Source organism: Chaetodon auriga, chromosome 6 (genome assembly GCF_051107435.1).
Source record: "Chaetodon auriga isolate fChaAug3 chromosome 6, fChaAug3.hap1, whole genome shotgun sequence".
NCBI lineage: Eukaryota > Metazoa > Chordata > Actinopteri > Chaetodontiformes > Chaetodontidae > Chaetodon > Chaetodon auriga.
In genome coordinates this window covers 2703798-2721000 of record NC_135079.1, presented here as the reverse complement: position 1 = coordinate 2721000, position 17203 = coordinate 2703798, and the positions used below count along the sequence as shown (strand labels likewise).

Sequence of the window (17203 nt, the reverse complement as noted above, 5' to 3'; positions counted from 1 at the left end):
CATTTTTGAAAAGAATCAGAGTTTTGGATGCAGTTTTTTTTTTTTTTTTTAAAAAGAAATATCTCTATCCCAATACTTATAAAAGAAATTTCGGAAAACCTTGCAGAAAAGCTGCAGTTCAGAGGGGTTTTTTTTATATTTATATATAATTATCAGGGATTTTTCTTTAGAAAAACTGATGCATCTAATTTATGTCGGAGCTGATCGTTTTTCGGGGTTTGGCCATTACGGGACGGTCACGTGCAAGCATCCAACCTGCGCACAGCTGATCGCAACGTCACTCAACAACATGGCGGACTGGAATAGAGGTACTGTATTTTGACACGTCTTCACTTTTAAATGTTGACCATTTACCGTCTCCAGCAGTGCCGGACTAATGGCACAGCCGTGTGATGGAGCCTATGACATAAGCGACAGATCAGACGAGCTGTGTGCTTTATGTTTCCTTCTGTTTACTTCACTTATAGCCGAACACAGTCCTGGAGCTTAGCTAGCAGGCTAGCGTTAACTAGCTGAGGAGTTCAGCGGTTTAATACTTCAGTATAGTTGTCCAAACATCAAACAGGTTTTGACGACTTACTAAATCAACCAAATGCTAGCATTATTTTTTCCACATGTTAACTTTACCATCTAATATTACGAGGATGAAGAGAAGCTCTGTGTGTTTATTGACAGGACACAGTGACTTAGTTCCGGTGTTGTGACGAATACTGTTGCCATGTCGATAAGGTCATACGTGCCCCCCTACCTGTTAAATCAAATCTTATCCCTAACCCCATCCAGACCTCTCCTTAGCCCCAAACCGTACATTTACTTTAGTAAGTCTCATCTTATCTTTACGCTAACGTTTACTCCATCCAGTTATCTCTGCTTCCGGTTAGAAGTGGTATCAAATAGGTTTCATTAGCTAACAGTCAGAAGTGGGACGTTACCTGAATCTGTAATCTACATTAATTTAGGGAAGCGTTGGTCAATCGTTATATTTTAGACTACTGCTCTAGGAATTATTGTTATTATTATAATTATTTTTATAATAAAGTTACGTCTTCAAAATGGAAAACCGACAGAGCGTTTAATGAACTTGATTACAGCAAATCTGAACGTTAACCTACATCAGTTACCTTTATTCTCTGGATTCTGCTGCTAACATTACCAGCATACCATTAGCAGTTAGCGTCGGAGACACCGTAACACCGTGACGCTAGGTCTTTTGTTAAAATTCACTTAAAACAACAGACGGGATATTTTGTGTCAGCCTAGTGTCTACGAAACTCTGTAACTCCAAGTTTGGTGGAATTTAATAACATATATTTTCTGATTTTTACAAAGCTAGCTTCTCTACACAGCAAGTCTTTAACGGTTGGCTAATTTAGCTTAATGACGGAGTCAGGCTCATTGACGATAGGTGGCGCCTTTGTATTCGCTGGGTTTTGACTTTTGACTAATCTGAAAAACAAGTACTGAAGTACTGCTCATATTTACCTTTAACCGCAGATTAACAGTCAACGAATTAAAAGTAGCGCTAATAATGTGAAAATGTAAGACCCTGCTTTCAAGGACCAGAGATAGGGAAACCCCGTGCCGTAGAGCTTGTTGACCGTTGGATGACTTCGTGAAAGAAAACATCACCATTTTTAATAAATAATTTTACATTTGGCTGCAATAACTGCTGCATACAATATTATATGCTGAAATAACCTGAACACAAAATGATACTGAGGCCTACCTGCTCACAATGAGGGCTGTTTGCGTTTGTATACGTTGAAAGAAATCTCCTTATTTAATGTTTTTAGTATTTCTTTGTGATATGACATGTTGGGCGATGCGATTATACACAACGTACGTGGTATTAAGTCGTTACACACAGTCAGCCCTTTAACCACTGTTTCCTTTCTCATTGAATGTGTGTGTGTGTGTGTGTGTGTGTGTGTGTGTGTGTTTCCAGGTCATGGCTCTGTGGACGACATGCTGGATGCTGAAAACAAACGTCTGGCTGAGAACTTGGCCACCAAAGTCTCCAGACTTAAATCTGTGAGTCAGTCAACGACTACTCTCCTCCTCTGATCATTCTTTTTCTAAAAATAATAAAAACGTAAGCAGAAGACCTGCCATTTTAACTGTCAATCACCTGTCCTGTCTCTGAATCTAACAGCTGGCATACGACATCGACAGAGAGGCTGACGACCAGAATGAGTATCTGGACAGCATGGTGAGTCCTTCTGCTCTGTGACGCAATATAGAGAAATATGATTAGCATTTTTCACACCTACTTTTAAAGCACTCCAATTTAAAACATGAATTGGTACTTTTGATCAAATGGAAGTATGTCTTTTCTGACAGACAAGACACCGACATCCAGAAGGCTTCAAAAAAAGCTACTGGTGTCAGTTGACTTTCAGACACAACGACTCCTCTGTATTTGATTGCATTTGTTGAATATGTGAAGAGGGAATTTGTAAAATTGGGTGAACAATCAAAGACTGTCTCAAATATAGGCCTCCTGTTTCAGTTTATGAAAGACCCTCCACAGTCCCTCCTCTTCTCCTTTTCCTTTCAGGACTCAAACTTCCTGAGTGCAACAGGTCTGCTGAGCGGCAGCGTGAAGCGCTTCTCCACGATGGTCCGATCCAGCAGAGACAACCGCCGCATCCTCTGCTACGTCTCTGTGGGCCTGGTCATGGCCTTCTTCCTGCTTTACTACCTGGTCTCCAGGATTCAGCGCTGACAAGAAAACCAGTTCACCCAGGAGCTGGTCCTGATGTGGAGCTGAGGCTGTAGACTCTGACGTCATAATCATCTCTGTGGTTCTCCTGCACAGGAGAAGACTTTTTATTCTGCATCAAAGTGAGAAAACAAACAGGAAGTAGACAGAGAAAACACTGAATTGTTGAACTGTCCTGAAGGGGGTGTTGGACAGCTCAGCGGGGGAAACATCAGTGGGTGTGGTCATGCCAAAGATCCTGTGTCTATTCCGAGAAAAAAAACAAAACAAACATGCCTGGACTTCAGGGCGTCTCTGCTCTGCGCCACATTTGTCCGTTCCTGCCGCGGCCAGGAAGTCCTCATATGGGTAAAGAGAAGGTAGAGCATGAATGCATCGTCGGTGGGCGAGTGTGATTGGCTGATGAGACAGACAAGACAAACATGTCCCACAACAGACCTTTCACTGCGGAGCAGCTGCCATTCAGTTCCAGACCGCACAATAATTTAAAGCAAGTTTTAAGTTGTAGATGAAGTCTCTGTCGAACATTGTGCTTTTTCTCTCTGAACTTGAAGCGGGACTGTTGTTCCAAGGTCAAAGTTTGATATCAGTGTGTTCAGACAGAAAAAACACATATATAATACACACTGTTACAGTCTGCAGGTGAGAGCAAGATGTGACAGAGCCATCTGCTATTGGCTGATCCTGCAGTTGACTGACAGGAGACAAGGCTAAAGGCAAATACTCACATCTCATACTATTAAAAAACTTAAGTTTGATGAGAAGTTTTGTGTTTGTGGCTCTAGTAATTAGTATTAAATGATGGGGGATGTTGTGTTTATGGTTTACAGGGACATTTTGTATCATTAAAACATTTTGTTTTTTTCCACATACAGTTGATCTGCACAGCAGATCACTGCTGAAAGAAGCTGAAGAGGGTTAAAAAGAGTTTCCTTTGTCTTCATGTTTACATTCCAGCTGTGTGGACTGCTAATCTTCCACAGCAGACATTCACTTTATTATTATTAATACACATGAAATAAATTTTATTATTGTGTATCTTGTTGGGGATAATTGCTCCTTTTTACATGATTTATTTAGATTCTTCAGTGAGGTACGCTGAAAATAATTTGGGTCTTGCATTTTTATAATACAGTCTTCAATAAAAGTATATATTTTTATTTTCATAATCATAGAAACACTCTTTAGAAAATTATATTTTATTTTGATAGCCAAATGAATATAACTAAATGAAAGCCCCAATACAGGACTAAAGGAATATATCACCTGAGTGAAAACGTTAAATATCCCCATTACCCACATGCTGTCCTATAATCAGGATTTCAGAAATACTCATGTACTCATGTCTTTTTCCCACAAATGTTATTTCTTAAAATGAAATTTTAAATGCTGTTTCAAACCAGGAATAAAGTTCTGATGTGGACATACAGTATCTTAAACTTAAAATATAATGAAATATTTAAAATACTGGAATCACCGTATAACATGGTGTGTTCACGTGAAAACATACAGATTGTAAAACTAAATTGTTTCTGAATGAATGAGCTCTGCTGTGCTGTTTTAATCAGCATATTAAACCCTAATTTTCAAAGGCAACAGAAAATAAATATAAAGAATGTAAACCTGTGGGTTCATTGACATGAATCTGAACATGAAATAAACTCGAGATGATCTGATTCCTGTCTCGGTCTTTGCTTTTACACTTGAGTACTTTGGCCACAGTGTGTCGCTTCGGATACGCTCGTGTTCTGTCGGGAGTCTCCGTGGATGCATCTCTTTCGTGAGACTTCATGAAAAACAAACAACAGAGCGGCCGTCCCCACTCCGGACTTGCTCGCCCAATGAATTGGTGTATCCGTTAATTTTGTAGAAGATGTTCTTGATTTTTACCGATTATCGTTAGAAGGTTCCGTGTTTGCAGTTCTTAGCTGGCTCGTACCAGGCTCGGCTGTGTTCGGACCCCGCTCTACGCCACGGCTGCTCGTTCACATTCGGCTCTTGTCGTTCGGCGGAAGAATGGACGAGGCGGACTCGGCCACGAAGGCGCTCGGGCTGGATGAACCGCCCATCAACATACCGCCGGTAAACGGCTCGGATACCGAGTCGGAGGCCGAAGTCACCACGATGGCCGTGATGGCCGAACCGGGAAACATCGACATGGGAGCCGAGTCCCTGCCGAACCCAGACGAGGCCGAGGCGGCGTTCGCAGGCAAGGCGGGCTTTAGCAACGAGCAGGCCGCTGCTGAGCGGGGTGGCACTAAACACAAAGTGTGATGATAATGTTAGCTTCACTCTGTGTTTGAACAGGGGGGGCACAGATGCCTGGTAGAGTCAAGTGAATCAGTAACGATTGTCACATGAAACCGCGCAGCTCTTCAGTAAGTCCAACAGCCATCGTAGGCTGTGTGGATTTGTGGTACATTTTACAATGTGCCTGTTGCCAAACTCCGTTCAATTATTGTGCAGCTTAAAGATTTTAGCCTAACGATAGTTTATACCTCACATATATTCATAGCGCTTGTATTGCACTTACTCGGTTAGCATGTGGTCCGAAATTTGGCAATGACTCACCATCAAGCAACTTTCCAACCTGAACGATAATTTCACTTTTAGTCAGTTTCCAGTGCTAGCTCACTGCCCACCACAGCGTGTTAACTGGTGGGTAGCGGCAGATGACAGGATAAAAATAACCACGTTTGAAGTCTACATAGCACTTAAATCAGATGTTTACTTAAATAATGTTTGCCGAACCGAAGAGCAATTGCTTAAGAATAGTGCTGACTCAGGAAATAATAAATAGGTTATCGTTATACATAGATCTTCGTTCTTCAGCATAAAAATGACAAACATTGAATGCATTTTGGTCACAGCTTCAACTGGCCAAGCAGTCACCAGTGTTCAGGCTGGATGAGTGGTTGCCAAACAGCTGTAAAAATTATAATTTACACACGTTCAGCAATAATTATGAAGTAATAGTCGTATCTTTGGAAATAAACATTAAATTCTTCATCGGATTTCTTCCAGTCCAACACTAATGTCTGACATATTGAGAGTACATCTGCAAATGAAAGCTGTTTGTTATAACTTCCATCACTTTACAGTCCACTGTGAGGGACATCAGCTAAAATGTTTTTAACTAGTGATTACTAGAGAACACATTATGGTTAATAGAAATGGTCTTCCCCATATTGTCCAGTGTAGCACTACATGCTGTCATCATAACACTCCAGTCTGGCTCTGAGTATGATTACCTTTACATCACTGGAGTACTGCAGTCGCTATTATAGAGCTGAAATTGTTATGATGTATACGATGATAAAATATTTGAATGTCTTGTTTTTGATCAGAGGTGACGGCTGTGACGGTGGCAGATGTTCAAGCTGGAGAGGACAATGTTTTTACCACCACGGTCGCCACATCAGGAAGTCTCCCTGAACACATGCTGGTAGATCAACACACGCTGACGGTCACACTACTGTACATGTTCAGTACTGCTCTGTAGATACAGTCTGTGCTGTCAGATCAGATCATCTGCAAAGAGCACTAATCAGGCCAAAGGACAGCGTAACTGTTTTCATCCCAGACCTTATTAAACTGATTTTCTCATCATAACTAATCATGAACTTCAGTGTGTCATAGCGCTCTGACATGGCCAACAGACCTGCAGAGAGCAGGAACAGCCAGCTGTTCTTTCTTCCAGTGCTTGTTCTCTTGACTACGCTTTCAAGGTGTTGTTACTCATTATTTTAAATGAATAAGGAGGAGGAACAACAAGCACCTGTGTTAGGTTCAGTATGTGGCTCAGTTTAATCGGAAACTGAAATGATGAAATCATCTTTCTGAAACAAGAAGAACTCCTGACACACTGCTGGAAACACTTTCATTTCTCAAGCTTTAATTGACACAGTGCACACTGCCATCTGCTGGTCAAACAAATGTCCAGACAACCTGTCTTTGAATCCTCCTACATTAGACAGTCAACCACAGCTGAGAGCTACTCCCTGATTCACTGACGGTGGATAATTCATGCTCCCAAATGCTGCAGATGCTTGTCTGTATGCAGCTGGTTTAGAGAGCTAAAAACAGATGTTAAACCTCTCACAGGACCCCCAAAAAACCTTGATGGCGCACTGCAGCCTCAGTGATTCTACTCTGTGCTTCTAGGGCCCTCTGCTGGCAGTCAGCCCAGCCTGCTCCTGTATTGCACCATTTTTCTAAGTGTATATACTGTGTGTGTGTGTGTGTGTGTGTGTGTGTGTGTGTGTGTGTGTGTGTGACAGAGTGGAAGGACAACCCTCCAGCTGGGAGAAGGTCTCAGTACCCAGAAGGCCACTTTGATTGTGGTTCACACTGACGGCAGCATCGTGGAGGCTGCTGGCCTCAAGTCTGCCGCCATCGCATCAGGTACGTGTGTGTGTGTGTGTGTGTGTGTGTGTGTGTGTGTGTGTGTGTGCATCCTACAGTAATGAGATAGTCCTGCTGTCTGTCTCTGGGATGTCCATATTGACCCGGGGCCCCGGTCTTTGTACCTGGATATCCAGATTAGAATGGTGACGATTTGATGTGAGTCTGGATTAAGATGTTCTTCCAGACGGGGTCTCAGCAGCCTGCACGGTCTCATCTGAAATCACAGCTGCATCCTTTTAAGAAACAATTGTGATGTTTTGGTATAATTACTACAATTTAGTTATTGTAATGAAGAGTTAGCTGTACTTATACATGATAAAATATACAACAGAATCCAAGTTTGTATGCTAAAAAAATAAGACACATAACAATGCAGGAACACACATGAAAGGCACTTATGTCCATCAGTCTGTTGCCCAGTTGCATGCTGGGAGCACTTACCTCATGACCAGCACTCAGTCAATCCTGTGAATCCTGATCACGTTTTCTCTCCTCATTTTGACTTTCAAAATAAAGGCACACTGTTACTCAAAATAACTTCATCCAGGATTAACAAATGAATAAATGCTGTCAGAACAGGGAATCCATCGCTCTCTCATGCCGATTTGTATCTGTTTGTTTTGTCCACCTGTGTGTCCCTCAGGCTCACAGACTCCACCCACCCCGCTGACTCCACCCCAGGACAAAGACTCCTGTTCAAAGTACAACTGGGACCCCTCGGTGTACAACAACGAGCTGCCTGTCCGCTGCAGGAACACGAGCGGAGTCCTCTACAAGACCCGGCTGGGATCAGGTGACCAACATACCTGAGAGCTGTTTCACGCAGCAACATTGCCCATAAACCCGACTGACTTCCTGTTTCTTTTAACTTTCCCTGATGCTGAGAACACTTCGTTTGGAGATATCTGTCCAACTTGTTCCTTTTGAAACACAGACCAGCAGAGCAGAAAAGAAACAATAGTTACTGCACATAACTCTGGTTCTATGAGTATGTGTGTAGGCCTCTCTTCTTCTGTAGTCATGAAATCAATTAATAAACACAAAATGTAGTATATATAAAAAAAATCAAAGTCTTACATTCAAAATGTTACTGAGGTAATAGTATTATCAGTAAAATGTACTTTTTTAGATTAGTAATACTAATGTATTAATTAATGTAGTTAATTAAGTGACTGTGTGAATCAGAGCTTCGGTGACTTCAGAACGCTGACTGTGGTTATTGAGTTTCTTTTCCAGACTCCAAAACAGAAAATCAACTAATTTTAGCTGCGGGTGATAAAATCAGTTTTCTTGACAGTGTAATCTTAAAAGAATTTGGAGCTCTGTGAGCTTTGACAGATTTTTTATGGCAAACTTGTTCATGTTTCGTTCTGGAGGTTCAATCAGGAGACTTCGATGTCCATCCAGGATCTGAGGAGCTCCAGCTGTCAAAGGGAACATGAACTGGATGGTTACTGAAACATCCCTCCTCACTGCTCGAGCACTGCTCTGTTGTTCTTTAGCACTCTGTCCAGTTCTTGTTTCCCACGCTGACCCTGAGCCGTGCTGTGTTCAGGAGGCAAAGGTCGCTGCATCAGACACAACCAGCAGTGGTTCACGCCCACTGAGTTTGAAGGACTGGCCGGAAGAGCGAGCAGCAAAGACTGGAAGAGGAGCATCAGATACGCCGGCAGACCTCTGCTGTGCCTCATACAGGTACTAGCTAATACTTCTGTGTGACTACACCGTACTGCTGTAGTACTCCACTTAGTAACTATGCAAAGTGCTTTTTCAGTTTGCACGTAGATCAGCTCATTCGCAACAGAAGCTTAACTGTGTGTGTGTGTGTGTGTGTGTGTGCGTGCGTGCGTGCGTGCGTGCGTGCGTGCGTGCGTGCGTGCGTGCGTGTGTGTGCACAGGAGCGTATCCTGAACCCCCACGCTGCTTCCTGTACCTGTGCCGCCTGCTGTGATGACCTAACGGGGGTGAGTGTGCAGGACTGCTCCTGGTCCTGGTCCTGGAGAACCTGCAGGACTGGAAGGAAGCAGAGTGAAGGAAGACATGTTTATCGGTTAACTAGTGATGAAGGCAGTAATTGATTGATTGGTTGACTAGATGTCAAGAGATAATTTAGGTTACTCTTGGTAAAAGTCTCAGGCCGCGTCCTGGTGGACCGACCAATGATTGGCGGTCTCTGCTCTGAGCCTCGTGTGATAACTGAAGACTGACAGGTGTTATTTCACTCTCACAGTGTTGATCAAAAGGAGATGATTTTCCCTTATTGTGACTTTTGGGTCTCCTGAAGAAGACTGGAGGTGCATCTTAACCAGAGTCTTTCTTTTTATTATCCCTCTCAGCCACAGAACATAATGGAAAAGCTCCGAGGAGCCAAATTATGTCATTTTCTTCCTTCCCGGCAGCACAGGACGAACCCGCGGGACGGTGTGGATGTTTTTGGCTTCATACTGTGCTGCCAGGAAGGAAGAAAAAACCCGCCTGACATCTGAAATGAACAATTCTGCTTCTTTCATGATGATTGGGCGGGTTTGAGGCTCTGATTGGGTTATTTGGCGTCAGTCAAATATGGCAGCGCTGACTCTGTTCCTGTGATGATTTGACTCAGTTTAACCTCAGTTTGTGTTTGTCCTCCTCTCTCCTCAGTGTCCGAAGGATACAGACTCTCTGGTAGCAGAAAACATCAGTATGGTAAATTTAATTTAGTTTTTTCCTGTAACCTCACAGCCTCCACCTTTTTTAACCGATGCTCTGTTCTGATTCATCACCTGGTCTTGATAAGCCTTTTTAATGGTTTGGCGTTCATGCGTATGAATCAGTCCATTTTGGACCGAAACCTTCCTGTAACACATCAGCAGTGCCGGTAATGAAGGCAGGCTCATCCTAAACTTCTCTTCCAAGTTGACGCTCTGTTCATTTGCACTGTCACAGCTGCTTCACTCACAGGCAGATTCGTTGTCACTGTGACATTACGATCCAGATTTCCCATCTTATCTTCCATCCTCACTCGGTCGTGTCCTGATTATCTGCTCAGCACGACTTGCTAGTTCGCCGCAGTTTGGGTCTGGTTGACAGAGGACGACGGGACATCAACAGATCAGAGACATCAGTCTTTTTAAGACACGGCCTGCTGAGCTCATAGACTTTAATGTGAGGCGCTCATTCCAGGTTGAATATTTAGTTTTTTAGCACGTTTAAATGGTGGCTCGTGTTTGAAGTGACGGGTCGTTGATCACGCCGTTGGCTGTTCGATCCTTCGAGCCTCATTTCCACGTGCCGAAGTGTCTTTGGGCAAAGCACTGAAAGTCCGGCCTTTCTCTGGTCTGGGTTTATCCCAGCTGCTCTTCTCGTCAGCCTGGACTCTGATGAGCAGGGATGGACCTTCTTACTGTTTTCTGATGCTTCATAGACTGAAAACATTTGACCCTTTGGCCTCTTTTGTTCAATGAAAACAGTATTTTGGAGGAAGGACGTTTGTATTAAAGGTAACTCTGATTTAAAGCATCGTCCCCGCTGATGTCATCTGTCTCTCCGTCTCCTCCCTGCTCGGTTCAGACCGGTCCGGTCCGCCTCTTCGTCCCGTACAAGAGACGGAAGAAGGACAACGAGCCTCGGGTCACCACCCCCAAAAAGGAGCTTCCTGCCACCAAAAACATCACGCTGGCACCGGGGACCACATGTACGGCAGGTGACCTCAGTCTGGTGTGTGATTGGACGAGCGCGGAGCCGCTGTGCTCACAGTCACAACGGCTGGGGTTCCTCTCATTGAAAGTTATTGAAAGTCATTGAAAGTTATTGAAAGTCCTGGATTTTTCCATCAAACCTCTTGTGTGAACATTTAAACTTTGACTCCAGAAGTGTCTGTCTGTCCAAACATGTCTGACATGTCTGTCCTTTGCCAACAGTCACGGTGTCTCCATCAGGACAGTTCACCACCTCCGGCACCTTGACCTTTGACCGGACTCCAGCAGGTGACGCCACCACCGCCGCTGCCATCATCTCAGAAGGCTCAGCGCAGAGCGAGGTGTTCGCCAGCACAGCAGGTACCGTCCACCACGCGTGTCCTACTGTCCATCTGTCCATCATCTGTAGCACTTTTCTCTATTTTCAGCTGTTAAATATTCTCCTCCTTAATGATCTGTGGAGGGGTTTTCCCACAATGCCCCTCACGGCCGCTGACCCGCAGTCTGTCCGCCATCCTATGGTACGTCAGGGAAGCACCGCAGCTGCGCTCTGATTGGCTGTTGTGCTGCTGTAATGAGCTCTCAGGAGGGTCGGTGGGTGTGAGCGCCGTGTGACTGATTTCTCTGTCCGATCCAAACCTCCTCTTTAAAGGACCAATCAGAGCTCTCCCACACGTCCTCTGAGGCTGATATTTCCTGTTCTGATCAGCTGACAAACACACGAACTGATGATAATTCATCCACAGCTCAGACTGCTAGAAATATGACAAATATCTGTCATTTAAATGTTCCTGATTGGACCTCTAACCATCACTGGGACTCTTCTGATTGGCCGGCACGGAGATGTCTTATCTGACTGCCAACGCACACACACACACACACACACACACACACACACACACAGCAGTGATCCAGCTGTCAGTACTGTCTCCTTGTCCTTCACCTTGAGGTTAATGAAGCACCCTGGGCCTGTGTGTGTGTGTGTGTGTGTGTGTGTGTGTGTGTGTGTGTTTGGAGTTTCTGGCGAAGAATGATGAAGCTGCTGATCTGATTTATTTACATTTCATCAGGGGAACAGTAGGGGGCAGTAAAGTCTCTGCTGCTGTAGGTGGACCTCAGTACGAAGGCTTCAGTATAAAATGTTTGGACAGACGAGACGCTTGGACTGGGGACAGAGAGACACAGCAGAGGTCGGTGGAGTTAATGAATGAGCAGCATTAAGATCCAGGAGAGGAAAAGCTGCACAAAGATTAACAGTGAATAAACATACTTTTACTTTTTTTAATCATTCTTTTTACCAGAAAATGCACAAAAAGTTCTCTTTTGAAGAGCTCATGCCCACCTGTACCTGTGTAGTACCCTTCACTTCTCTGTCTCCCACCTAGCCTGAGAGACAAACCCAGGGCACGAAGTCTGAACACACTCATACACATTGCTGGAGTTTTTCCAGCAGATTAGCTGCAAAGTAAAGTCCAGTGAACATGAATATTCTCTGGACGCTGATGAGGTCAACACGCCTCCTTTCACCTGCGAGAGCACACACACCTTTTCCCCGGGACATGTGACATCAGAGGCTGAGATGGATGTGCTGTTATTTTTGGACTCGCCCGTTCTCAGCGGAGCTCCGAGCTGTCAGCGACTCCGCCGCCGCGGGAATACGGCGTGTATGTAGGTCAGGAGTGAATGTATGGAGGACGCACAGACACAGTGACCTGGATCTGTTCAGACCGCCTGCCCGGTTCCATTCCACACGCTCCGCTTCTGCCTTCAATAAGGACTGATGTAAACCTCAGATCTGCTGCAGCAGGCGTCCGGTCGCATCAGCTGTCAAAGGAGACCTGCTGCACGCTCATCGTGGACCAGGTGCTCGAACGTTAAGCAAGCGTTCATGAGCCGGTGCCATCGACCAAACTTACACTGAGCCTCCGCCTGCGTCATGGGTGGATGAGATAGATTACAGAAACCTGGTTTATGAGTCAGAAATCAGCTGATCCGCCTCACTTCCTGTCCCGTCTGTACTGTCCTCTGTGTATTAACGTCTTCGTCGCTCTTCTTCGTCTTTCTCAGTGCTGACGGCGCTGCCGGCGCTGGCTGTGGCCCCTCAGCCGGTTCAGGCCAAGATGACGGTGGCAGCTGTGGCGGCGGCGTCCCCGTCGGCGGGGCTGGTGAGCGGGCTGGAGGTGTCGCCCGCAGGGGGGGCGGGGCCGTCAGTCAGCGAGGGGCAGAAGAACACCTGGCTGTACCTGGAGGAGCTGGCCAATACGCTGCTGAGCAACGTCCAGCAGCTGAAGGCTCTGATCGAACAGGCCAAAAACTCTCCAGGGGACGCAGCAGGGGTCAAAGGTCAGGGAGGCAGGACTGAGGTGAGAACACACACACACACACACACACACACACACACACACACACACACACACACACACACACACTGGGCTATGTTGTCTGGATGAGTAGCATTAACCAGAAAGTAAATTAGACACATGATAAGAATAAAAACGATAATGAGATGATTACTTTATTACTGAGTCACTGACTGTGTGTGTGTGTGTGTGTGTGTGTGTGTGTTTTCAGTGTGGTCTCAGTCATTCATTTCAGCAGCCGGACGACTCAGAGACCAAGAGGAGCTCCGAAATCACCGACATCATCATCAACGTACGTCACTGACACACACACACACACACACACACACACACACACAGACTTCTTCCCTTGTGAGGACACTCATTGACATAATGCATCTCCCTCATTATGTTCACAGAAAATGACATTTGTCGCTCGTTGTGTGAAGTTGTAGTCAGTGATATTTACTCTGCAGTGACCTCTGATGGCAGCCTGGAGAAACTACAGCGACATCCTGCCGTGAAGAAAGAGTTTCTGTTTGTTACCTGTTCAGCTCTCACGTGTCCTCATGTGTCCTCATGTCTTCTCGGGTGTCCTCCTGTTTGGTTCTGCAGCAGATGTGTGTCAACTGTGGTCGCGTGGCGATGAGCGAGTGCACGGGCTGTCACAAGGTCAACTACTGCTCCACCTTCTGTCAGAGGAAGGTAAGACTCACCTGAACGGTTCTTAAGTCGCACTTTTCTTTTAATTTAACAGTGTCAGTTTTTTTTTAAATCTCTTATTCAAGAAATTTCCTGAGTTCGAGACAAACATGATGAAGCGGATAACTCACATGCAGTAATTCCTTTAGCTTTATTTGTTAGCTGTTAGCAGAGTTAGCTGTTTAATTGGTAGGTTTTCTTTGTATAGGCAGGTGTATAGGTAAGTAGTTATTAAGATTACATCTGCAAAAATGGTGATGATGATACTAAAATTAAAAAATAGCTTAATCACATAATGATATACTCCATTTACATTATTGACTGAGTAAGAATTTAGTCGTCTCCACTACAAAAAGTCGCTGTCGTTTTGGTGGCTCTACGTCTTGTGCAAAGCCGGTCTGAAAAACAACCATCCTCAAAGTCAGGATAAAAATAAATAAATAAAAAAAGAAAATCTGTGCACAGGATCTCAGATCAGAGTTTTTCCCTGCAGGACTGGAAGGATCACCAGCACACCTGCTGTCAGTCAGCAGGGGGCGTGGCCGGTCAGGAGGAGCCAATCACAGCCATGGACATGGACAAGGTGAAATGAGCCCACAGTCTGCATGAGAACACGAGCGGTGGTCTCACCAGACAGGAAGTCCTCATGTGGACATGGGGGACATCATTCTAAACATGTCCAAGCTGAAGACTTCAAATCTTCCTTTGGAAACTTTTCTTGTGAAAGTTTCCCCTCAGACGGACATGAAAGGAGGTCTGTATAAGAACTGTGCTGACTTTATATTAGCAGTCACTTCAGTACAGTCACAGTTTGATCACGGCAGCATCTAGTGGACATGAGAGGAACTGCAGCTCAACATCAGTCACACTGAACTGCACATGAAGCTGATCTGAGGTCAGTTAATATTTCACCCCCGTATGTCATGATGTCCGATAACAAGATGGTGAAACGGTTTAGAGCTGCAGCTAACGATTATTTATTAATTCACTTAATGAATTGATCAGTTTCTGTATTGATGGTTTTCATTTTGCATCGTCCCTCAGTGGACGTTACCTCTCCGTTGTGTTATGAAACATTAATTTGGTGCTCTTAAAACTCGTGATAAGCAGATTTAGATCTCCACAGACTAACAAAGGCCAAACACAATGAAATAAAACATATTAAACTGACCCCGCCCCTCTCTGGACGATGCTTTCAGGTGAATTATGTGTTTTTAATGTTCTGGCTTTTTTTTTTATATGAAGAAATATGACCTCATTTTGTTACCTGAGTGAAATAAATATCTTCATACTAAATATTATCTTTTGCACAAGATTAAAAAACTTGAAATCTTGAAACTTGCAGCCGTTGAGTGTTTGCGTCCAGAGCTGCCGTCATTAAATCATTAAACCAAACTGAACTTAATTTTTCCACTCGTGAGCGGGTTGTGCGTGATTAAATGTGAATTTAAATGTGAATTTTATGTCTGAGTTTATCCTGAACAAAATCAATAACCAATCACTAAAGAAGGATCATAAATCAGCGTCTTCATTGATCTCTGTTTATTACAAAGCGGACATGAACTCTGAGTTCAGGACGTCTTCTGTCAGACGTGACTTCTGTCCCTCTGTCTTCATTCATCTCCTCAGATGTTTATTTCATAAGTTCATTTATTAATGAAATACAAATTCCAGGTTTATTTTTATCCAGCCGGAGTCTCAGAGGCAAAGCTTCCCCCCCCTGCAGGACTCAGCGTCGTGTGTTCTGCTTCTCGTTGAGCTTTTATTTTGTTTTTTTTGGAGTTGAGCAGCTGAAGACAGAGTTTAGTTTTCTCTTTTTTCTCACAGTCAGCAGTCAGCTGATCCTTCAGAGCCACTCTTGAGGAATCACCTCAGACATGATGACATTTGATTCTGCTGAGTCTCGGTCCCAGCGGCGCTCAGGCGTCTGTTGCTGCTCACTGACAGTGAAGGGGACCCCCCCCAGGACCAGACATTTCCTACACTAACAGCCACCTGTAAATGCAGGAAACCTTAGCAGAGGAAGCTGCAGCCTCTTCTCCTTAAAGGAAGGCTTCACAGTTTTCCTTAAACAACATTCAGGCGCTCATATGAATGATTTGGGGTATTCTCCGTCTCTTCAGCTGGAATCGTGTCAGGCGAGGATCTCTGCCCTCGAGCTCTCTTTCCCTCAGCTCCAGATTGAAGCATCTGCTGCTGAACATAAGCGAGACGAAGGAGCTGATTGCAGACTTCTGCAGGACTGAGCCTCCCCTGACTCCTGTATCCACCCTGTGGGAGGATGTTGAGGTGGTTCGCTCCTATAAATAGCTGCATCTGGATGACAGGTTAGAGCGAGCTGGGAACACAGGGACCCTCGACAAGAACAGCCAGAGCTGGTTCCAACGTCTGGAACAAGATGCTGCAGATGTTCTTCCGGTCTGGAGTCCAGCGTCGTCTTTCATGCTGAGATGCTAACGAGCTCAACTAGCTAACGAGGAAAACCGACTCAGTGATGGGAGGAGCTGGATTTTCTGGAGGCAGATGATGCTTTCTGACCAACATCTGCATCCGAAGACTGATACCCTCGAGGTGTTCCACCGAGCAGCACAGGAGATCAGTCCAACAAACTGGACTAGTCATCCCCACTCTGTCGCTGTGTGGACATCAGTGGACTAGGAGGCTGCTGGGGTCTTACTGGACACACTAACTGGACTTACTTCTGGCACAGTTTGCACCTTTACACACCAGAACTTGGCCAGTATGAACAAGCAGAAACTGTTTCAATGCACATTATCCTTCAGAAGTTTGGACTCTCCTTCCACAAAGGCTTGATTCAGCACAGTCAGACGTCTGAGAGGTCTTTGATGCTTGGAGGTTGGAGAAAATCCTCTTTCCATTTTGTATGAAGGGTTTGCAAAAGAAGTGAGTTTTTGTACGAACTCTATCAACAACTGAAAGAATATGAGAGAATATTAAAGAAGTTGTAAACTTGACCTAAACATGTGTGCAGATTTAAATAAGAACAGGTCCCTGATTCAGTGTCAAGTGGGCAATAATGACCACAACAAGCTGGAATTAACAGCTATTCCTTAAACTTATGAATGGAGAGTTTGCAATATGGGAACCGGATCACAGAATATCAGCCGAACATATGACAGACAGACAAATCACAGCTGTTTGATCCAGCCTCAGCAGACTGCAGGGAGTCCAAAGAAAAACGGGTTCAGTGATGGTCTCAGGTCGCTCACGTCGTTCTTGTGTGTTGACAGTTAGCTCCTCCTCATTGATTTCATCCTCCTCTATGACGTCTGGCAGTTGCAGACCGTCAGCTGTTCCGTCTGCGTCGCTCCACAAACACACAGATCTCAACAATC

The 17203-nt window shown here is 44.7% G+C and overlaps 2 protein-coding genes across 4 annotated transcripts; both read left to right on the top strand.

Moving 5' to 3' along the window:
• The first annotated feature begins 250 nt into the window (after window positions 1–250).
• Window positions 251–4195, top strand: bet1l (Bet1 golgi vesicular membrane trafficking protein-like). The gene is made up of 4 exons (XM_076734177.1): window positions 251–308; window positions 1946–2031; window positions 2153–2209; window positions 2558–4195. Exons 1-4 carry the CDS (start codon window positions 290–292, stop codon window positions 2723–2725), a joined length of 330 nt encoding a protein of 109 aa, XP_076590292.1. The 5' UTR covers window positions 251–289; the 3' UTR covers window positions 2726–4195.
• Window positions 4196–4545: 350 nt separating this feature from the next.
• Window positions 4546–15148, top strand: deaf1 (DEAF1 transcription factor). Of its 3 annotated transcripts, none has more exons than XM_076734183.1 (13): window positions 4546–4931; window positions 6070–6167; window positions 7003–7126; window positions 7773–7922; window positions 8685–8824; window positions 9028–9093; window positions 9770–9814; window positions 10679–10802; window positions 11029–11166; window positions 12874–13169; window positions 13378–13458; window positions 13761–13850; window positions 14341–15148. In XM_076734183.1, exons 1-13 carry the CDS (start codon window positions 4739–4741, stop codon window positions 14437–14439), a joined length of 1644 nt encoding a protein of 547 aa, XP_076590298.1. In that variant the 5' UTR covers window positions 4546–4738; the 3' UTR covers window positions 14440–15148. The 3 variants fall into 3 exon arrangements, with proteins under 3 accessions (XP_076590298.1, XP_076590297.1, XP_076590296.1); XM_076734182.1 differs by having other exon boundaries at window positions 10679–10811; window positions 13764–13850; XM_076734181.1 differs by having other exon boundaries at window positions 10679–10811.
• The last annotated feature ends 2055 nt before the right edge of the window (window positions 15149–17203 follow it).

Coding starts and splice junctions, on each gene's coding strand:
- bet1l (XM_076734177.1), top strand. Junction 2,032..2,152: donor AAGTCTCCAGACTTAAATCT/GTGAGTCAGTCA, acceptor TGAATCTAACAG/CTGGCATACGACATCGACAG. Junction 2,210..2,557: donor ATGAGTATCTGGACAGCATG/GTGAGTCCTTCT, acceptor TTTTCCTTTCAG/GACTCAAACTTCCTGAGTGC.
- deaf1 (XM_076734181.1), top strand. CDS start 4,739: ATGGACGAGGCGGACTCGGCCACGAAGGCGCTCGGGCTGGATGAACCG. Junction 6,168..7,002: donor GTCTCCCTGAACACATGCTG/GTAGATCAACAC, acceptor TGTGTGTGACAG/AGTGGAAGGACAACCCTCCA. Junction 7,127..7,772: donor GTCTGCCGCCATCGCATCAG/GTACGTGTGTGT, acceptor TGTGTCCCTCAG/GCTCACAGACTCCACCCACC.